Source organism: Mytilus trossulus, chromosome 13 (genome assembly GCF_036588685.1).
Source record: "Mytilus trossulus isolate FHL-02 chromosome 13, PNRI_Mtr1.1.1.hap1, whole genome shotgun sequence".
In the NCBI taxonomy this organism is placed as follows: Eukaryota; Metazoa; Mollusca; class Bivalvia; order Mytilida; family Mytilidae; genus Mytilus; species Mytilus trossulus.
Genome location: NC_086385.1, coordinates 34177348 through 34201318, shown reverse-complemented (window position 1 = coordinate 34201318; position 23971 = coordinate 34177348). Strand labels below are relative to the sequence as shown.

At 32.7% G+C, this 23971-nt stretch overlaps 3 protein-coding genes across 3 annotated transcripts in view; all 3 read left to right on the top strand.

Moving 5' to 3' along the window:
* The window catches only part of LOC134695385 (ecdysone-inducible protein E75-like), a 66349-nt gene that overhangs the window by 37738 nt on the left and 4640 nt on the right, over positions 1–23971 (top strand). The window contains exons 3-6 of the mRNA XM_063556619.1: positions 20215–20312; positions 21476–21626; positions 22497–22696; positions 23276–23651. Of these exons, the coding sequence (XP_063412689.1) occupies positions 20215–20312; positions 21476–21626; positions 22497–22696; positions 23276–23651 (825 nt within the window). The remainder of the gene's footprint in view (positions 1–20214; positions 20313–21475; positions 21627–22496; positions 22697–23275; positions 23652–23971) is intronic.
* LOC134695263 (uncharacterized) lies at positions 1941–4718 on the top strand. The gene is made up of 2 exons (XM_063556481.1): positions 1941–2034; positions 3053–4718. Exon 2 carries the CDS (start codon positions 3054–3056, stop codon positions 4716–4718), a length of 1665 nt encoding a protein of 554 aa, XP_063412551.1. The 5' UTR covers positions 1941–2034; position 3053.
* Positions 8900–23971, top strand: part of LOC134694302 (uncharacterized) — a 29212-nt gene continuing 14140 nt past the window's right edge. Inside the window, exon 1 of the mRNA XM_063555309.1 lies at positions 8900–9035. The gene's annotated coding sequence lies outside the window, so the exon portion shown is untranslated. The remainder of the gene's footprint in view (positions 9036–23971) is intronic.

The following is a 23971-nucleotide window of genomic DNA, read 5'->3' as shown; positions in this document are numbered from 1 at the left end:
TGAAAAAAAAAATGAACACGGTACATGTACCACTAAATCTGTGTTCATATAGTAATTACCCCTTTTTATTTGCTTAGTTACCTTACTTATAAAGCGATAGTGTCAATCTCTGACAAATACAAATCGATGTTTTCAATAATAATCTTGATATTTCTCTTCAATAAAAGCGTGCGGTGAATGGAACCCATCTCCCTTTTTAATTCTTAATTTGTTGATAAATTGCACTGTTTTATGTTTCACACGATATAAGAATGACAGTAGTATGCCAACTTCTATATCGTTCTCAATAAAATTTTCCAAAAGTTTTAAATAAATTCTTACTTGTCTTTTACTCCGACTGTAATACATGATGTGTTATTTCCCCTCCTCAAGATGTATTTTTCTGTATATTATTTTATTTATTTAATTACCTTGTGAAATAAATTAGTATTGTCACAAACTACTATTCGTCTTAAGTAATTGATAAGATTTTCTGTACTCTCTGATTGTTTTCCATTTAATTTCGTCATGGTTATCAATGCCTTTTGTTTTCTTGAAGTCAAAACATTTAGATTACACATTTTATTCTGCAGCTTTTCGGTCACTATCGCATAAGGAATTTAGACCGTTCACGGCTGAACACTCACCATGTATATTTTTTGTAAAGGAAAAGTTAAAATAAAACACAGTACAATCAATATTAATATAAAAAAGAAGATGTGGTATGATTGCAGACGAGGCTGCCGTTCACAAGAGAGCAGGTGCCGTGTCAATGAAAGTATCCTAGGATATGTCCTAAGATAGGTCTTCGGACATTATTGAGGTTGGTCTTAGGACGTGTCTGAGACATGTCTTAGGATGTAAAACAAAGCTGTCTTAGGACAGTCATAACTACGATGGTCCTAGGACCATCATAACACATTTATTTAATTGAAAATATATGTAGAGTTTTGTATGACATAGATTAAATTGTGTTTTATAACCTATATGTAAAGAGAGGGAGGATGACTCTTGTATAGAAAACAATTAACGCAAAATAAAAGTATCAGTTTTTACGGAATACTAATAAATACGTTATTAAATATGATGAAAGATATAAATGAATTAAATACGAAAACAAAAGTAAATGGTCACAAAACTGCTGCAATTTTAGTACATAAACTAGTTTTGTCCTTAGGTCCACTCGATTTCATTACATGTATCGAATCAGAATTAGGTAAAAAAAAAAAAGAAGTAAACTTTTTTCCAATATTTGAATTATATAAAATATCAGTGTTGCTTATGCTAATAGTATTGTGAAGGTTTCAAAAAAGGCAGCACGAAATAATTTATTATAATACAATTAAATCTTTAACAAACATTAAACATTAATTGTTTTTATTAATTTTATCTAATGATAGTGTAATTTTGTATTTATAGTATTTTTAGTATTGAGTTTATGCGATATTTGTTGTTTTTATTACGTTTTAGAACGATGTAACCTTTAGGACTATCCTAAGACACCTAATTGTATATCCTAACTTTAGGACCAAATTTAGGACGTATCTTATTTTAGGAGACTTTCGTTAACCCGACTTAGGACTAAGACGTGTTCTAAGACCATCCTAAGACATGTCTTAGTCCTAGGACAGCTTCGTTGACACTGCCCCAGAATGACATATACATAACCAGTTAGAGGTCACTGTAAGGCCTTCAACAATGCAACAAAAACTCATACCGCATAGTCAGCTATACAAGGCCCCGAAATAACAATGTAAAAACAATTCAAACTGGAAAACTAACGGGCTATTTTATGTAATAACTGAATTAGTGACAATACATTTGTAATGACACACGCATGTTGGAACACACAAACGTATCAACATAAACATGATAAACACGAATGCGATTTAAATTTTAGCGCTGATTCAGTTAAATCATAGTTAGTACGTTTGAGTTATTTCCCTTTAATCAAATGGAAATTCCCACTGAAAACGAAAGTAATTTTACTGTGCTGATCAAAAACAAAAAGTAAAAAAAAACAAACACAGTTTTGCTTTAAAAGACACTGGATAGGTAAGTTAAATCAAACAAACATAATAAAAAAAGAAAGATCAAACTTCTAATGATAAAGATGATAATACAAATTGTATGTTTACGTCGGTAACCAAGATAATAAAAAATGTATGCTATTATCATTTAAATCCAACTTACAAAGGTGTATTGTGGTATATTTATATTTAATTGAGAAACGTGTACATGTAGCATACGGACATTAATAGACCTTACTCATGGCATCATTATAAAGAAAAGAAAATGAAAAAAATAATAAACACGGTAACACTAAAGCTGTGCTCATATAGTAATTGCCCCTTTTTATTGACTTAGTTACCTCACTTGAAAAGCGACAGTGTCAATCTCTGAACAATACAAATCGATGTTTTCAAAAATAATCTTGATATTTCTCTTTAACAAAGGCGTGTGGTAAATGGATCCCTCCTCCTTTTTAATTCTTATTTTTGTTGATAAATTGTACTATTTTATGTTTTCCCACGATATAAGAATGACAGTAGTTTGCATATTTCTATATCGTTCTCATTAAAATTTTCCAAAAGTTTTAAATAAATTCTAACTCGTCTTTTAATCCGACTGTAATATATAATATGTTTTATTACCCCTCCTCAAAATGTATTTTTCTGAAATTTTTATTTTATTTATTTACCTTGTGAAATAAATAGTATTGTCACAAACTACTATTCTTCTTAAGTAATTAATAAGTTTTTAGGTACTCTCTAATTGTTTTCTTTTTAATTTCGACATGGTTATCAATGAATTTTGTTTTCTTGAAGACAAAAAAATTAGATTACACATTTTTTCTGCAGCTTTTCGGTCATTATCGCATAAGGAGTTTAGACAGTTCAGGCTGAACACTTACATATAAAAAACCTCCCAAATTCCATTAGATGTACCACTATTCATGTCTACATTTAACCAGAAATCTCTACAGATCATTTGAGGTCAAAAAAGGCCGCCACAATTTTCATACTTTAGTGAGTATCTTTACTACAGACGCTATATTTTTCTATTCTTACAGAATGGCGGACAGTAAATTCTGTGCTGGTTGTCAGCGCAGTGATGAAGACATTACAGCTGTATCTTGGTGCAGTGATTGCAGTGAACTTGTATGTAAGGCGTGTTCCAGAGTTCACGAAAAGATGTCCCCACCTCACAAGGTAGTACAAATGAAAGAAATACAACAACTCAGTTCTTCACTCCTCAAATTGTCCAAGAACTGCAAGAAGCATCCTGGTCAAAAGATAATACTGTACTGCTGTCAACATGACAAAGTAATCTGTGATTCATGTGTTCCGATATCACATCAACATTGCAAGTCTATCATTTCAATTGAAAGAGCAGCTAGAGGCGTGAAAGATGGCACTGCTATTTTTGATCTAGAGAGAAGGCTTTCCAATCTATATCAAGTTACAGAGAACATACTGAGTCAAAAAGAGACAACACTTGTTGATTTAGAAAAAAATCGAAACAAAATCAAGAAAAGGGTGTCGGAAATCAAGCAGAACATTATTGATCATTTAGATAGGTTAGAAGCAGATATTCATAAAGACATTGATTCTAGGTATAAAACCTGTACTGAGATGGTGTCCCGAAACAGAAATAGATTCCAGTCCAGCTCAGACTCCCTGTCTACATGGAAAAGTGATCTACATTCACTGAAGCAACATTCATCAGAAATCCATTTATTCCAGTTGGTAAAATTTTTAGATGCAAAAACTTACCAGAAAGAATTGGAAATCAGAGATATCCAAGCAGCTACTGTTCCGATTCTAAAATATCATCCGCCAGAATTCGAGTCGAACATTAGTAAACTAGTCCCAGACTTAGGTACAATAACGGTAGAAAATGTTCAAGTCCAAATGTCTTTACTAGATATTGATCAACAAGGTCAATGTCTCGTTAGAGACGAAAGAAAGTTATCACTGAAACATTCATTCCGGACCACGAAATTAGGAAATGGCGTAACTATCTACAGAGGATGCTTTATTCCTAATGATAGGTTACTACTCTGTCAATTTTTAAAAGAAAAACTTATTGTTTGTAAACTTGATGGATCGAACTCAAGCGTGATAGATTTGGATGATAAACCACTAAAGATAAGCTTATATGACAACAACCATGCTGTCGTATCTGTTGGTGGTAAAGGTATCCAGATCATCGACCTGACAACATTGAAGACTGATAGGAAAATTAAAGTTAAAGGAAACTGTAGGGGAATCACCATTGTCAAGGATAAGTTATGGGTAAACAATAAATCTCACACTCTAACAATAGTGGATATCGATGGCAAAATTCTTAAAGTTATACAAATAACATTTGATCCTGATCAAATTTGTACCAATCAAGATGGTGATGTCTATTGTACTGACAAAGAAAGTGATAAAGTATACGTCGTTACATCGGATGGAAAAGAACGTGAGATATACAACAGTCCTGACCTGAGAGGTGCTGACGGTGTAGCTGTAGATGACCGTGGTGATGTGTTTGTATCAGGATGGTTATCAAACAACATACATAGAATATCTAAAGATGGACAGAAACATGACATCGTCTTGACAGCAGATGACGGCATCAATGTACCGATCGGTTTATCTTACAACAATGAAACAAAAGAACTGTTAGTCCTACACGACCATGGTAGATCTATCAATATCTACAAAACACAATACGGACTGTCTAATTAACCCTTAACTGACTGTAGCTATAGGTGAAGATACAACAATACGTTTGTATATACACTGCACGAAATGATGCATATATGAGAAACTTAGATCTATATAAAAGCTAATATATTTAAAATTTTAAAAAATAATCTTTAATATATTCCGTTTGTTAATACCTTATTTTCACCGTATTTACTTTATGTTTAATATATCCAATAAACTTTTTAAGAATAAACCCAATTAATGTATACTTTTAAAGTTGTATAAATCTATAGTTTATTTTCTTTTAAATAATAGTAAATCTATTTAAATGATAAATTTAAACGGAACATTTAGGTAAATTTAATAAAATTAGAATAAATCATAACACATGTCTATGTTTTTTTTCTGTTTGAAACCATTAACCGTGAATTAAATTTAAAGTTTACAAATGCAACAATTGAAACACACTTTTTATATTCTAAATTATATTTGTACATTAAAAAATTATTCATATGTAAATTGCCATTAAATTTGATATTTATATCAATTCATAACCCGCAATAAACTGTTCAAAATGTTCTAAGTAACTTTTTTCTTCCTTTTATTTGTTCGTTTGAAGGTTTTTTGTGTGTGGTTTTTTTTTCGATTTTCAAAAGCATTTAAAGGGAGACGAAAGGCTGTATGCAAATATGTTGATAGTTTGTATAAACACTGTATGAAACATATATAGGCTACACATATTTGATTTACAAATCAACCAGATTCACAATTAACAACAGTGTTTGTATTTCTTTAAAGATGGTTAAGCGGGAATAAGGTCATTACCTTGTACATAAATTTGCTGTAACATATGGCTGTAAAATATTCAAGCCTATTATCTTCAAGTGTATCATGATTTGCTACATACCTTTTATCATTGGTAGTTTTTTGTTCCGTAATGAGGTTAAAAAAAAGCAAGCTGCAATTTGCTACACATATTCTAAACGTTAAAAAATGTTAAACAAGACACCGACATTTTGACTCAGCAAAGGTCACATGAACTTATAATAAGTAAACAATTAGGATCACGAAATTGAAACGATAAACACCAACATCGAGCAGCACACCTATATCATAGTCCAGATACTTAGGACGTACATTCAGCAATTTAAAACTCTGAAATTATATTTTTCTTATTTACACAAGAAGCCCCGGGTATAAGCGATTCCATTATTTTCTTACACGTAGAAATAATAACGTAAATACATTGTATGTGGTTATTTTATTTAAAAATACGCATTTAAATAGGTACATGTTTGAAGAAGTGTTACACATATGGGTTCCCATTCATTTGCAACCGTTTTTTGATAAATAAAAATGTAGGCAAACTGAACACGTGTTTTTTCTACATTCATTTTTTACTTAAAATTTATGAAGATTTCTTCTTTTAAGCAGTCAACGTATTGATATATATATGTTCATCATTGTAATCCCCCTATTCCTCTTTAGAAGGGGCAACCAGGATTAGCAAATCTATTTATAAAAACCAAGATTATAAATATACTGAATTTTGTAAATTAATTTAAAGCTGTTTGGGAGAAAAAGATAATAAGACAAAACAAATGAATAATAAATCATAACCATCACATGGTTAATTTCATTTGAAAATAAACATTTACATTAAGGAAAGAAGAGGCAAACAAAAGTGTACAAAAATTCTTGCTGATTGAACATAAAAAAATGTATATTTGCAACAAACAATTGTGTAAAAAGTGGAAATATATTTGCGTGTGGCGTGTGCGTGCTAATCCTTATCACCTTAGCCAAACATACACTCCAGTCCCTTGGGATTTTTTTTGGGACACGGTCTATCTGATGGCTCCCCGACTGTTCTTTTGGATTTAAATCTTATCCCCCAGAGAATTTAACAAATGATCGTAGTGTTATTTCTATCCAACCGCTGTATCAGCTGTCTAAACTCTGACGAGACCAAAAGCAGAAGACATGTAACGAAGATATACAGCATATGCGTACCATAGGGGTCACTTAACTTAGTTAAAAAAAACAGTGGGTTTATTAAGGTAAAATTTGTTCGCCCCTTTAACAGATTTAAAAAAAAAAGCTCCCTCTTTTTATTCCAAAAAATCCGGACCCGTTGTGTTAAAATGGCAATTTTCTCTCTTACAAACATTTATATATTCAGATGAAAACCACGAACCACGAACCACACTCTATGGGGAAGTTAAATGACCCTTCAAATCTCGTAATCAACTTCCTAAAACAAATTGATTACTTTTAATTCATTTGAACTCTGGTGGATAGTTGTCCAATTTAAAAGCATCACACATCACCTTACTGTTATATAAGTTACAACGCGTCTTTCATCAATCTTTATTGAAATTCCTACTGTATCTTAAGAAAATATGTAACCGATGCTTATTCCTTATCCAGACCACTAAAATGTCTCAAGTGTAAGGTCAGCACATACCCTATCTTTTCAGCCATAGAGAACCACTTTTCTATTGTGTTCTTTCTTTCCCCTCTTAACTCCTTATGATCGATTATCTCCTTATGTTTAACAGAATGAAACACGTATAAATCCCACCTACAGAACAAAAATAACTATTATTATGTGAAAATATCAAACCTCAAATTAATACTATAATGCAAAATCCTAAACGATATAAAAAAATACAACACCAGAATAACGCCTCGAAAACCTGTACAGTTTGAACAATAGGTCCATACATGTTACTCATTTATAGAAAAACTGCAGGTTAAGTTTAATTTTCATTCGAAAATATATAGATATAACCACAAATAAAATGATATCAGATATATACATACATATGACGTGTACAATTGTATCGCAAAAAATACTTCAAACCTTTTGATTTATAATTGAAGATTGTTATTCAAAGTTAATAACAATAACGATACGAATTTTCCTGCACCAGATACGCATTTCGACAATACATGTCTCTTCAGTGATGCTCTTGGCCAAAATGTTTGAAATTTTAAACTTATATAAGGTGCACATAACGCTTTCATAACAGCTTTGAAAATTGTCCCCCAGAAATTCGAACATGCATATACTGCAAAAAGATATAAATGTCATTCCATGACAAAGTAACAACATTAACTTGAGGGAAAAAAAAGACGAAACGGCGCTTTTAATGCTGTTTACCATCTCGACATCAAAGTGATGACTTCAACACGGAGCTAGCGAAATCTAAGGGAAATTATCATCTAACTTCAAATTTTAAATAGACTTTTTTTTACCAAATGACGGTTATGTGCAACAACTCAGAATTGAAAAAAAAGTGACGGAGTAATGACAATTGGTCAATTCGGGCATAACTTCAAATTGGATACTGTCATAAATTGGCGCGATAATCACGCTGAAGTGTTTAAAAATCAAAATATATCTCCGACAAGTAATAAAACATTAATTAGGCAAAGAAATACATTTGTTTATTAACTTGACAGGAAAATTAAGGTGCGGCCATTTGATATTCATGGAGGATTTGTGGGAAAGATCGAGTTAATCTTTTTGAATTGTTTTTTAATCCCTATCAATAACTGGGGGAGAGCGTTCTTATTTCTTTTCATATGTCGAAAAAAGACTATATCTAGCCAATTCAGCTTGATCCCGCTTTTGTCTGTATTGGACCTGTTCAAAGAGCAATATCGAATCTTGATTTATATTGACAGTGAATTGTTTTCGTTATTACACATACTGATTTATCCGTATCATGGGATTATTTACTCATATCATTTAAAAAAGAAATATGTACAACACTTTATAAAGCCCTGTGTCAGCTTGATTGTATCTCAATATTTATATATTTTTGTAAAGAAAAAGATAAAAATAAAAGTCATGATCAGTACAATCAATATTAATATAATAATGAAGAAAGTGTTATGATTGCAGATGAGACTAATCTCCACGAGCGACCAGAATGACACCGACATTACCAACTATAGGTCATCGTACGGCCTTTAACAATGAAAAAACGCATACCGCAAAGTCAGCTTTACAAAACACCGAAATAACAATGTAAAACAATTCAAACGAGAAGTCTACAACGGGCTTACTTAGGTAAACACTTTATCAGTTACAATACATTTGTACTGACACACTCATGTTGGTACACACATTTTGATATTAAAGCTACAGGGTTTATTTCTCTTCGTATCAACATAAACATTTTAAACTCGAATGCGATTTGAATTTAGCGCCGATTCAGTTAAATCACCGTTAGTACATTTAAGTTGTCTCCCTTTAATCAAACGGAAATTCCCACTGAAAACGAAAGTAATTGTATTGTGCTGATAATAAAAAAACACAGTTTTGCTTTAAAAGACACTGGATATGTAAGTTAAATCAAACAATTACATAAAAAAATAGAAAAGTCAATCTTCTAATGATAAAGATGAAAATACAAATTGTTTATAAATATTTACGTTGGTAGCCAAGATAATAAAAATGTATGTTATGTTTATTTAAATCCTACTTACAAAGGCGTAGTGTGGTATATTTATATTTAATTGAGATACGTGTACATGTAGCTTATGGACTTAAATAAACCTTATGTATTGTATCGTTATAAAGAACAGAAAATGAAAAAAATAATAAACACGGTAACACTAAATCTGTGTTCATATAGTAATTTTCCCTTTTTTATTGATGTTTTAAATATTAATTTTGATATTTTTCTTTAACAAAGGCGTGTGGTGAATGGACCCCCTCCCCCTTTTTAATTCTTATTTCTGTTGATTTATTGCACTATTTTATGTTTTCTCACGATATACGAATTACAATAGTTTGCATATTTCTATATCGTTCTCATTAAAAAAAATCCAAAAGTTTTAAATAAATTCTTACTCGTTTTTTATTCCGACTGTAATATATGATATTTTATTCCCCCTCCTTAAGATGTATTTGTCTGCATTGTTTTTTTTAAATTTATTTACCTTGTGAAATAGATTAGTATTGTCACAAACTACTATTTATTTGTCTTAAGTGATTGATTACATTTTTGGTACTCTCTAATTGCTTTCCATTTAATTTCGACATGGTTATCAATGTATTTTGTTTTCTTGAAGACAAAACATTTAGATTACACATTTTTTTCTACAGCTTTTCGATCATTATCGCAGAAGCAGTTTAGACAGTTCAGGCTGAACACTCACATATAAAAAAATATTGTTTTGATATAATTTCCTTGAAAAAATTTCATAAGTTGTATTACTATCCATGTCTACATTTAACCAGAAATCTTTACACTCAGATCATTTGAGGTCAAAAAAGGCCGCCACATTTTTTATACTTTAGTGAGTATCTAAACGACAAACGCTATATTTTTCTATTCTTACAGAATGGCGAACAGTAAATTATGTGCTGGTTGTCAGCGCGGTGGTGAAGACATTACAGCTGTAGCTTGGTGCAGTGATTGCAGTGATCTTGTATGTGAGGCGTGTTCCAGGGTTCACGAAAAGATGTCCCCACCTCACAAGGTTGTACCAATGAAAGAAATACAACAACTCAGTTCTTCACTCCTTAAATTGTCCAAGAACTGCAGGAATCATCCAGGTCAAAAGATAATACTGTTCTGCTGTCAACATGACAAAGTAATCTGCGATTCATGTGTTCCGATATCACATCAACATTGCAAGTCTATCATTTCAATTGAAAAAGCTGCTAGAGGCGTGAAAGATGGCACTGCTATTTCTGATCTAGAGAGAACGCTTTCCAACCTATGTCAAGTTACAGAGAACATACTGAGTCAAAATGAGACAACACTTGTTGATTTAGAAAAAAATCGAAACAAAATCAAAAAAAGTGTGTCGGAAATGAAGCAGAACATTATTGCTCATTTAGATAGGCTAGAAACAGAGATACATAAAGACATTGACTACAATTATCAAAACTGTACCGAGAGTTTTTCCCGGAGTAACAAAAGCATCCGATCCAGCTCTGACTTGTTAGCTACATGGAAAAGTGATTTAAAATCACTGAAGCAACACACATCAGAAATCCATTTATTCCGAGTGGTAAAATGTCTTGATGCAAAAACTTACCAGAAAGAATTGGAAATCAGAGAAATTCAAGCAGCTACTGTTCCGATACTAAAATATTTTCCGCCAGAATTCGAGTCGAACATTAGTAAACTAGTTCCAGACTTAGGTACAATAACGGTAGAAAATGTCCATGTCCAAATGCCTTTACTAGATATTGATCAACAAGGCCAATTTCTCGTTAGGGACGAAAGAATTTCAAAGTTATCACTGACACATTCATTTCAGTCCACAAAATTAGGAAATGAAGTAAGTATCAAAAGAGGATGCTTTATTCCAGATGATAGGTTACTACTCTGTCAAGACCAGGGCAACCAACTTATTGTTTGTAAACTTGATGGATCGAACTCAAGCATGATTAATTTGGATTATGATATATTCAGTCTATTCTTATATGACAAAACCCATGCTGTAGTATCTGTTGGTGATAAAGGTATCCAGATCATTGACCTGACATCATTGAAGCCTGTTGGGATAATTAAAGTTAAAGGATACTGTAGAGGAATCACCAGTGTAAAGAATAAAATATGGGTAAGAAATAAAACTAATACTCTTACAATTGTGGATATCGATGGTAAAGATCTTAAGGTTATACAAACAACATTTGATCCTTGTGCAATATGTGCCAATCAAGATGGTGATGTCTATTGTACTGACAACAAAAGTGATAAAGTATACGTCATTACATCGGATGGAAAAGAACGTGAGATACACAGCAGTCCTGACCTAAAAGATGCTATTGGTGTAGCTGTAGATGTCCAAGGCGATGTGTATGTAGCAGGATATCTATCAAACAACATACATAGAATATCTAATGATGGACAGAAACATAACATTCTCAGCAGAAGATGGTATCAATGGACCGACTGGTTTATTTTACAACAATGAAACAAAAGAACTTTTAGTCGTAAACGACCATTATAAATCTATCAAAATTTATAAACCAAAATTAACACCTTAGATGAAAAAAAAATAATATTTCAAGTAAATATTAAGATATAAAGATTATCTTTAACTGCCTAAACTTTTAAATGTAATCGGGTTATCAAATTTTGCCCTTATTCAAAAAGAAATTTATACTTGAATAAAACTGAAAATAATCTAATAATATTTTATAAAAATGACTATATTTAATTATGAAGTATAGTAAATATGTCACCTTTTTACTAACATATGACGAATTCAGTTTGTAATGCTTTTTTGTAAATTTTTACCTTTTTTTGTTATATCTCGTCTTACTTTTATCATATGTACCACCTTAATGATTTTTCTTTTCTGTACAGGTATTTAAACCCGTTATATGTCGGAGCACTCCCACTTAGGCCGTGTTCACATTGACCTAAATTCGGTGTTGTGTTAGTGTAACTCACACGTAAACTGAACACAATTGCGTTCCCATTGATAAAACTCAATGTTTACATGTAGTTTAAATCATGTTTTATCTACACACAGTCGATAGTCAATGTAGGCCTTGTGTAGGTTAAGTGCACACAAAACTAGGCATATAGGACATTAGTTTTACCGTGTAAATATTTAAGGAGGAAACTATTTTTGAGTAAAATTGATATTTTTGATAATTATTAGTATATAGTTCTTTTAATACAGAAATTATTGTCTAAATTTCACAGATTTTTTTTTGTTAAAAAAAATAAACGTTCTTTATCAAGACTCAAAGCAGCATCATTGCCGAACCCATAAGGCAGCAATCAATTGATTTTCGGGGGGGGGGGGGGGGGGCTATTATAGTTGAGTATAAAACATAAAGGCAAGGGGTGGGGGTGGTGAGCTACGGATTTTGTTTCGGGAACCAAAAATGTTTTCAGTTATTGGCCCTGAAATTTTTTTTGTTTGTTTCACCCTCAGCTGCCACTATATATTATGCTAAAATTGATTTCGACTTGTCACCAACATTTGTCCTGAAAAAAAAATCAATATCCCACGACTCCTACCCCCTCCCCTTCCCGCTCTTCTTCCGCTCCCCAAAAAAATAGTGTAAATAGTTGCTGCCTAATTCATTTGAAAAGGTCTTCCCGAATCGACTTGACGTACACAGAAATATTCGCCACTGGTCTTTACTCAAACAACGATTCACGCATAAATGCATGACTAAAAAAAGTGTGAGGTAAATGATATGTTTGTCTAGTATCTCAGATCCGTTAAATAACACTTAAAATAAATTTAAAAAAAACGTTACCTTATCCCTTTACCAAATACTGTTTGGAGAAGAAATACCATTTGAAACAAACAGAAAAGATAAAAATGTAGTGAACCCTAATATATCAATCCTTTTTTTTCGGCTGTAAGCACGCTGCTGCAGCTAACGTTTTCTAACGCGTAATCGAGACATCTCTACTATATTCAAACTACTACAAATAATAAAAATGGCTTTCATAAAGTAGCAACCACTTAGCTTAAAAAAAGGGGGAGGGTTATTTTTTTTATCTGAGTCAGATTTTTTTTTCGCGCGTACGTTTTTATTCCTTTTTTTCGGTGCTGGTGATCAAATACTTTTTTTTCAATATTTAACACTATAATGTATGGGGAAAATCTTGATTCAGAATAAATTTTCATATCATTTGTATGACCACTTTTTTTTTATCAACTTGGGGAACAGAATATTTCCATTTTCACCCCCATCCCCTTTTGAAAGACAAATGGTTGTTCCCTTACCGCTAGAAAAATTGTCCAAACATTTTGAATTCAGTTCTACGTAATGAACATTTAAATGACATATAGTTTACAAGTGGGAAAAAATCTTTTGTACAGGTAGCTAAACAAGGTGTATAGATGTGAACAATTGTAATGTGAAACCAGTGTATACTACACTTAACTAATTGTAAACATGTTTACTCTACACGACGTTTGGTGTGAACACGGCCTTATTTCACGTAGCTATGTACAACATTAATTAATAATTACATTAGATGTATGTTTCATTATAATACGTTATTCTTATTGGCTAACTAGCAATCTCGTGATATTCATTAATCAATTGCATTTAATAATTGAATGCTTCTTTTTGTAAATTTATTGGGGTGTAAGAACATGGCCTTGGAATATAGGTTTAACAATAGTGAAGTGGGTGCTAAGATTTAAAAGTTTTATAGTTTATCACGAAACAAGTTTGTTCTCATACTATGAACAAGCTCATTTATTTTATAAAACAAAAGTACTACCATATTTTATGTACTTCTGATAACGCCATTTTCCAAGGATATAATATCTTTCTGATATTGTTTTTATTGCTTTTTTTTTAATTACTATTGCATTTATATTGTGTCATAGATCAATTTTCTGTCGTTCAGTGTATGTTCACTTTCTTTTAGTCCATATGTGTTTTAATTGAGTTAACAAAGCCATTTCAATTGATATTTTAGCGTGTTTTTTACTACTAGTATACAGCAATGTCAAACCACTTATTCGGGTAATTGTGCAGGTTGGCACCTGTTTAAAATGATAAAACCTGTTACATTTGTTTGAACCTGTCCTATGTCAAGTATCTGATTTTCAGTGGTTGTCGTTTGTTGATGTGGTTCATAAGGGTTTATCGTTTCTTGTTTTTCAAGTCGATTAGACCTTTCATTTGATGTTTGATAGTTTTGCACTAGTCATTTTGGGGTCCTTTTATAACTTGCTGTTCGGTGTAAGCCAATGCTCCGTATTGGAGGCCGTATCTATAATCATTATGGTTTAATTTTAACTAATTGGGACTTGCAATGGCATTATTGAAGTACGTTAGTCTAAATTTAACGACAAGATTCACATTTATTTCAATTTTTTCTAGTACACTTTCAGCAAATTTAAAAGTTAAAGTACGTACTAGTGGAATATCGAGATTTGATAAACAATGATGATACAATGTTTTAAAAAGTTATGTTGAATAAGTCTAGAAAAACAGATTTTGTATATCAAGAAAATAAATCTACAATTTTGCACCATATACATTGTGGATTTTATAATAACGATATAACAGTACACATGTTTGGAAAATAGACGCGAAGTTGTCACTTATCGTCCAGTGTCTAATAAGTCATGAATGTTCAGGACTATAGGTAAAACGCAATTATACGCTAAAATATTCGTTCCATTGCTGCGGTGTATCATATATACACATTCAGAGGGAGGCAATGCATATTACCAGAGGAGAGGCGATGATTGAAAAGTTATTAAACGAGCACCAGCATATGGCAAAGTATGAAGATCATCTTTTTTATTCATTTTCATTTTATCATTTTGAGCGTGGCAACTTTTGAATCAAGGAAGTATTTTTGTTTTAAATTTTTCTTATTTTTCTGTAAGGAAAGACGACAATGTATTTGTTTTGACATTTTCTAAGTTAAACAGTGCATCATTGTAATATTGAGGAGTAGGGGAGGGGAGTAGTGTTATCTCCTCCAGGTGCAGATCCAGAAGGGGGTTCCAGGGGTTGGAACCCTCTTTTTTGGAAGATCAGTGCATTTGAATGGGGACATGTAGTTGGAACCCCCCTTTTGTCCTGGATTAGGAACCCCCCTCCCTTTTTAAAATGGCTGGATCCGCCCCTGTCCTCCGACCTGATGGTATCATATTTTAACCTATCGTACGTCCCGAAATTCTAAATATTTCTCAAGAAAAATCCAATTTAATAAGTGTCGATGCATGTATGATAATTGTCCGAAATTCCACGACAATTATTTAAATATGTCAAAATGAAGGATCCCTAAAACGAGTCTTCCGTATGATTCGTCAATCATACGTACCTTTCGTCAATTTGTAAGAAAGCTCTATCATACACAGCTAGTTACGTTTTAACGTAATTACACATCACTTACTTTTAATTGGTTAGGTTATAACGTTCTTGGTGAAGGTTAATCCAGAAAGATGCTTAAGAAGCAAGAAACTACTGTTACTTTCATTTATTGATATTTCTCTTTTACAATTTACATGTAGATGAATTTACACTACTACAGTCTTTCCATGGGAACTCTGCTCCATACTCACAAACGAATTGAAGAAATATATCTCGATAATTACTTGTAGGCTTGTTTCCGTCAAAGTTGTACGTATATCTGTACCTGACAGCTTCGGCATGAACTGTCCATAACAGATTTATACTCGTCATCTTCGTATTCTACGTCACGTTTTTTTCTTCCCCCAAAGGCTGATGTCGAACTAGGCAAAATTGATAAATAACGTTTAGATGAGCATCTCAAATTGAGGTTTTCGCCAGTCAGAATTACGGGTGCACATGATTTCTCCAGGAGATGGCGCATAATTAGTAATTATTTCATCAAACATTTTAAGATATCCCATTCTATATGTGAATTCATTGCTCGGAATGTATCAGCAGTAACTGGATAATCAAATTCGAAATCATCACCTGAAATATAGATATTTTAATGAAATTAAGCAAAATTAAGCAAAATTAAGAAAAACGACTTATCGAAACACTATTGGCTAATAATGATTTCGTATCAGTTTTGAAACACCATGAACGGGTTAACGTGTTGTGATAAAACTTTTTGTTAGCAAACACAATGAACACATAACACACATCTATTTTTAAGAAGACTAAATAACATTTCAGTTGTCCAAATTCGGTAAACGAGTAAGAGATAGTTATATTTGTCTGTGAATGAGTAGAACATCGTTATTTGTAACAGTCAAAAACAATTGAATCTAAATTCACTCAACTCGTTCCGGTGACAACAATGATCATACAATACCTGGCCAACAAGTGAGTAAAATCAAGCGAAACGTATCATTCGATGATGCCAAACGAGAAAAAAGGGGACGAGATAAGGAAATAATATCACATCAGTTTACTAGATAATTAATGAAAAAGAAAATGAAACGATTTATAAACCGTATCTTCTAGAAGGCCTTAGAATATACAAAAAAGCTGACAAAAAATCTTTGGACTCCTTTTTTAATTCAGTAATGAAAATAGTTGATATTTGAATACAACATTTTGAAGAACATTTTACCCTTAACAAGAACCATAAAAACCCTATTTCGTGTATCAAAAATAAACGAACAGAACTAGCCAAGGAATTTGTTTTTGTCCTGGCTGATAAAGCTGCTAATAATATCATTATTGTTTGACGTAAATTTTATATAGAGGTTCTGCAAAAAGAAATCACGAATTCCCCAACATCTGTAACAAACACAAACTTTTAGATTCTTCTTTACAAGCACAACCAAATACAATGAAAGTCCCAACTATGTACTGGCCTCCGAAGCTACACAAAAAAACCTTACAAATATACTTTATTTCATCTTCAAGCCATTGTTCCACTACTACATCGTCTGTTTTACTTACTAGTACACTTGGTACAATAAAAAACCTGATAATAAATTGTTCAAATAAGGCCTTTGAAAATAGTGGAATTAAATACTTTTGGAGTGTCAAAATTTCGTTGGAAGTACTTGATAAATTGCATGCATATATAGGTGATTTTGAATCTGTTCAAAGTTTTGATTTTTCTACCCGATATACCACTTTGCCTCATATTCTTATTAAGAAAAAAATCACATCCCTATTTAACTGGCATTTAAAAAGTCAGAATGCGAGTACAGATGTTCAAACTCTTTTAGGTCATTTTTTATTACCAATAAACAAAAAAAGTATGTCAATTGGACATGCTTTGATACTATTTATGCGCTTGAATTTTTACTTGATAACTTTTTTGTTCGCTTTGGAGATTCCGTATATCGTCAAGTTATTGGAATTCCAATGGGGACTTACTGTACACCACTTATTGCAGACCTGTTTTTGTATTGTTATGAGTTACAATTTATGACTAAAATTAGCAAAGACCCATAAACAACATTTGGTACAAAAATTTAATAATACTTTTAGATATTTGGAAGATATATTGGCTCTCAATAATGACGACTTCAGTAAGTATATTAAAGAAATTTATCCTGTTGAACTTAATTTAAATAAAGCTAATACTAACCATAACCACTGCCCTTTCCTCTAAAAAAAAAACCAGTTGTTGGCATGACACGGGTTATGTTCTTCTCATAAATTTTATAATAGTATGATACTAAACCCCTAACGGGAGGGATTATGCTTGATATTCATATGATGAAAACATATTCTTTCAATCAGTTTAATTGAGGTCTGGAGCTGGCATGTCAGTTAACTGCTAGTAGTCTGTTGTTATTTATGAAGTATTGTCATTTTATTTATTTTCATTTGTTACATCTTTTGACATCGAACTCGGATTTCTCATGAACTGAATTTTAATGTGCGTATTGTTATGCGTTTACTTTTCTACATTGGCTAGAGGTATAGGGGAGGGTTGAGCTCTCATAAACATGTTTAACCACGCCCAATTTTGCGCCTGTCCCAAGTCAGAAGCCTCTCATGCCTTTGTTAGTGTTGACTTATTTTGAATTTTAGTTTCTTGTGTATAATTCGGAGTTTAGTATGACGTCCATTATCACTGCACTAGTATGCATATTTTAGGGGCCAGCTGAAGGACACATTCTCGATACATTGAAGACCCATTGGTTGCCTTCGGTTGTTGTCTGCTCTATGGTTGGATGGTTGTCGCTTTGACACATTCACCATTTCCTTTCTCAATTTTAAGTTCAATAATCAACGCACCTTTTTACATTCTCAATTGAACAGCTTTTGTTTTATGTAAACCTGAGATTAATTTTCATTCATGAATGACTCCAATTAAACTTATCTATAACAGATTAAGCATTGTCCCTGAAACCTTGCCAGAGTTTGTCTCGAAATGAACTGGCACTGACAAAACACGTAGAAAGTAACCATTGAACTAAACAAATCTTTGTGTAGTGAGATAGACCGGATCCTTAATTTTTGCAGCTTTTTCTCATGTAGACTTTGCGACAATTATGCTCGCTTTTTTTCGTTATCCAGTTACATAAAATAGAACACACAAGAGGTACTTGCAAATAAACGACGGATTACACGACCTCGTCAGTTGACAATAAGATGCATGTCGATGAGACATTTGTATATCGGAGTTGAAGTGAAGTGAATGCATGTACACATTTATAGAAGAAAGACAAATGATACCAAACTAAAAAATACAAAAACCAACAGACAAACAAAATTACACAAAACACAACGCAGAAAACTTAAGCCTGAGCATTACAAACTGAATTAAAATAAGGACAAGGATGATCTTAGATGCGCCAAAAGGGTAAGCATATCCAGATCAACAAATGGTACCAGTCATGTTGCTCGTGTCAGTATAAAGCAGTATTGTAGTTACGACAATTGGAACATATTCGCATTGAAATGTAAAATTTATAGTACATAATGGTCAACCAACACGTTACCATGGTTATGGCGTCCGTATAATTTAACTTAACTCTTTAACTCTACTTTCCGCAATATAGATGACGATCTTTCACTAAACAATTCAATGTTAGTTACCTTTTAGGCGGTTTTCGTTCTAAATGAAAGTGGCCGCATTCGTGTGCATTTATAATTTAGTAGTATTTGATGATATTACATAACATATATAAAGGTTGAGGATGAACACGGATGCGGCCACTTTCATTTTTGACAAAAAACATCTAAAAAGCGACATATTTTGGCATATTTGATAGATTTTTTTATAAATAAGCTAGAATCGGAGCGTTTTTAATGACTAAATCACTTAAAATCTTTCACATAAATTAATTGACTCAATTGAAATAGACACTTAAGTGTTTTAAAAGTGTCCAATATCTTTCGTTAGATGAACCTGAAATTTGAGGCCAAAATACATGTAGGCCCTTTCCTGACCTACACCTTTGTTAATAATATTTGGAAGATAAAAACTTCTATACAGAGTTTTAAAATACCATTGAACAATACTATTGAAGTAAGGTCAAGCTAAATCTCTGTTCAATACAACGAAGCATATATATAGAAGCGGGATTTGATATTAAAATGATGCGGCCTAAACTTAAATTGGTTTTCTGACACTGACTATTCTACAAGCTAAGATTGGACGAATTTTGATCGTTTGTCCCTCATAAACAGATGTCTCTCGTGAAATCGAATTGAATTGAATATCTGTCTAACAAACATGCATGGACAATAGTACAAGTATCTTACATACGATCACGCTTTGGACAGGTTGCACAGTCATTATAAATGGTATGCAAATCAAGAATATTGTAAAACAGTATAAAGAATCATCAATTCCAAAATGTGATTTTATATCAATTGGAATTTGACTAATTTCAAAATAAACTTAACAACTGTTACAACATAAGTGTGAATTTTCTGAAGCAAACAAAATAAAATCCTCAAGAAATAAATACGTTATTTGCTGCATGTCATCGTACCAAGTTCAATTATCGAAACCAAGAGTAAGAGCAAGACACTTTTAGTCGCATAAAAACAATACTGGTATTCTGTTCCGTATAGACCACCCTTCATGTTGCATTGAATAATCATAATTAAAATGCTTTTATATTTCAAATTTGTTTTATTAATTGAATGTTTAAACTATTACAGTTAAGAAGATCTACCCTGATGGACATATACTCTGTAAAATATGTGGTGACAAAGCTTCCGGTTTCCATTATGGAGTCTTTTCATGTGAAGGATGCAAGGTAATTATACATGTATATACAGTCAAACCTGTCTAAACCGAATCCTGCATAAACCGAAAACCTGTATAAACCCAACATGTTTTATCAGCAACGTCATCAAATTGAGTGAACCTGATAAAACCGAACATCGGCTTTTGCCGATCAAAGTCTTAGTCCCGAAGAGGTTCGGTTTAAACAGGTTTCACTGTATAAAATGAAAATGGTTATTAAAGACACTAGCCTAGTACAGCCACTTTGGTTATTTGTAGATCAATGGCAATGTCTACATTACCATGAATCAAATTTTCCGTTTGGATCAAATTGCATCTGTACGTAGGATATATGATAAAACAATAATAAAATGCACAAAATACTATCTAATTGAAAGCGCACAACAGCGGTGAGTTCGTGGTCTAGTGGTTAAGACCGATGGCTACAGTGCTGAAGGTTCCGAGTTTGATTCTCACTCGGGGTTCTAAAAATATCAGTACATTAGAAGGGCAATTTTACCCTCTCACACACATCTCTGGTACCCAGACCGGAGTTTAAACTAGAATGGGTACGTTGGGGGCCTCGTTAGTAAAAGTGTCTTCTGATATCCCTCTGGTTTGTCTGTTTCCAAATTAAAAGCATGTGTAGCAGCAGTTTAAGATAAAGTGTCAACCACAAAAAAAATTCATGTTCCTTCCCTTAGAATATTTGATAGTAATCCCCTTAAGTTCTAATTAGCAGGAATGTATATCTAAGTATGCAAGACGCTAACTACAGAAAATTTGAATGTACCATTCAAACTTGTCATCCCGCTGCAATTGTTTGCACCTGTCCTAAGTCAGGAATATGACGTTCAGTGGGTGTCGTCTGTTTATGTGGTAAGTGCTTATCGTTTCTCGTTTTGTATATAGACTCGACCGTTGGTTTACCCGTTTGAATGGTTTAACACATATTTTTTTTGTGCCCGTTATAGTTTGCTTTTCGGTGTGAGGCCAAGACCGTACCTTGTGACTTAGATGGAGAGTTGTCTCATTGGCACTCATACCACATCTTCTTATATCTATATACTTAGTGCACACCACCTATCATTTATGGTTTTTACCAATTCATTGAATTTATACATGCCTATTGCTAGCTCTCTGTTGGTATTTTTTTTTTACATTTTATAGCTGAGTGATATATCTTTTTTACAGGGGTTCTTCAGAAGGACAGTCCGCCAGAAGTTAACGTATAAACCATGTGCCAATGGTGATAAGAAAGGATGTCTTATCATGAGGATTAGCCGAAACCGATGTCAGTACTACCGTATGAAGAAATGTTTCGATGCAGGAATGTCACACGAAGGTACGTTCTGTTTCATATATTTAGTTTATTTGATGAATCCCATTGGCGGAAAGGGGGTAGAAATTTGGTCAATATAGACATCAGACTGAGTGTTTTTCGTTTTTTCATGTGTTACATATTTGTTTTCCGTTTATTTATTGTACATAAATTAGGCCGTTACTTTTCTCGTTTGAATTGTTTTACATTTGTCATTCAAGGCTTTTAAAGCTGACTTTGTTCATTGTTGAAGGCCGTACGCTGACCTATAGTTCAACTTGTTAATTTCTGTGCCATTTGGTCTCTTGTGGAGAGTTGTCTCATTGGCATTGTTATGCCACATCTTCTGATTATATCTTTTGGAAATAAACCTTATGACAGAGAGTGGTGTCCTCTTGGTTGTGCCGTTGGATTTATACATACATAGTAACGTTAGTTCGGAAATGAGATGATCCTTATACATTGTTATACGTTAAGGAATATTTGCAACAGATCTTTCTATTGCCAGTAGAAATTTACACCTGTTATCATAATCAACACACTTAACAGAACTTTAATCACCATAAAGTTTATTAGAAATGTGTTCTCCATCTGAATACCAATGAAATATTTGTCACTGAACGTAAACCTAACAGCAAATAATCAGTTAATCGCGTTATTTCTACTAATTATCCTTGCACAACAACTTCATAACATAATAGTTTTGTGTTGCAGTTAACATAGTTAACGCCAACTTCAAAGCCAACAGTGTTAGTAATTTAACTTACGAATTCGTCTTCAAGGTCTTATATACATGTAGCTCTATATAGTAACATTATTATCTCATATAACTTCGTGATATAACCTGGTAAGCAAATAACAATTAACTTATCCTAGTATTTTTTTATTATTTAGCTGTTAGATTGGGAAGATGTCCAAAGAAAGATAAGCCGTCCAGATTTAACTTATTTAAAATTTCATCAAACGAGAATCATGACAGAATTGATATCGATAAGCAGATAAAGACAGAGGAATTGATTTTAAAAATTCATGATAGTTTTATGGCAGCAAACAAAGAGTTTCACGCATTGACATGTCGTTACCAGCAGTCAAAGGTGAGCATGCCCAAGTTTTTTTCTTCTGAAATATGGAGTTAAATACAAACAGTTTAATACAAGTTTTATTTTTCATCAACAATTGATATAAATATTTAAGATAAGAATGGGGAGGGGGAAGGTGTGCTAAGATTTGAAAAAATGATAAAAAGCAATACAGGAGTTTTGAGTAAAAGAAACGGCAAGATGAGACACTTGCAAAAAAAGGCAGTATGACAATTTATGTAAAAAGAGAGGGTCAACTAATAAAAAAGGGAGGACCGAATAGAATGGAAAGTAAAAAGGCAGGCCAGAATTTATAGCAAAAAAAGAAAGGACAACAGTTTTCATCCTAACTCCTCCATAAAAAAAACACCGGTTATGTTATCATCTTAGTTATACATCATAGATGTACTTAGTACTGTCACAAAATCTCACGTCTTCGGCTATATTAAAAACAAATATTTGTAGAAGGTGAAGTGATTTCTTTTGTAGTTTTTGTTTGTGTCATTTAATTCTTGTCGTATGCCTTACATCTTTATTGAAGTAAATGTACATGTATTTAATATTGAATGCTAATATTTTTTTACTTGTTTTAAGGTTCTGGAGGTCAAATGCGAGAACGATACCAAGATTTTGTGTTCTAGATACTTGCCAGCCATTGTCCACTTCAGAACGTTATTTGCGCGAGATTTGACTCCATTTAAAAAAATAGATGTGCATAGTCAGCGAAATCTTGTGAAAGAGAGATTATTGGAAATCGCTGTCATTCATTCGATATATTGGAACGATGAAACTACTTTCGGTAAAATATTGGACCGTTTTGGATACATCGTAGATATTCTGAATTGCGAACAGTATGGTATTTTTGGTCAATTTCTACTAGATATGTTCTACTCAGTTCAAAAATTAAAAAAGTTGGAATTGACTGACGTTGAATTGTCTGTGATGGCTGCCATGGTGTTGTTTTCACCAGGTAAGTTATAGAGATGAATCTTTGATGAACATATATCTAGAAGGGTATTTTACTAACATGTATTTTCTTCAGTATATTAATATGACATAAGTTTGAAATGTCTCTTTAATATTGCGCGCTCAATATATTAACATTGACCAATATGTCACAAGGCCCTAGTCGTGAATGTATGATTTTATAAATATAAAGTAAGTTAGCACATTTGCTCTTTGTGAACATCAATGCTGAATTGCGACTGGTACCAGGGGCGTATCCAGCCATTTTCAAAAGGGGGATTCCCAACCCAGGATAAAAGGGAGAGAGGGGGGAGTTCCAACTAT

Excerpts from the sequence above, each read along its gene's own strand:
- LOC134695263 (XM_063556481.1), top strand. The coding sequence starts at position 3,054 with ATGGCGGACAGTAAATTCTGTGCTGGTTGTCAGCGCAGTGATGAAGAC.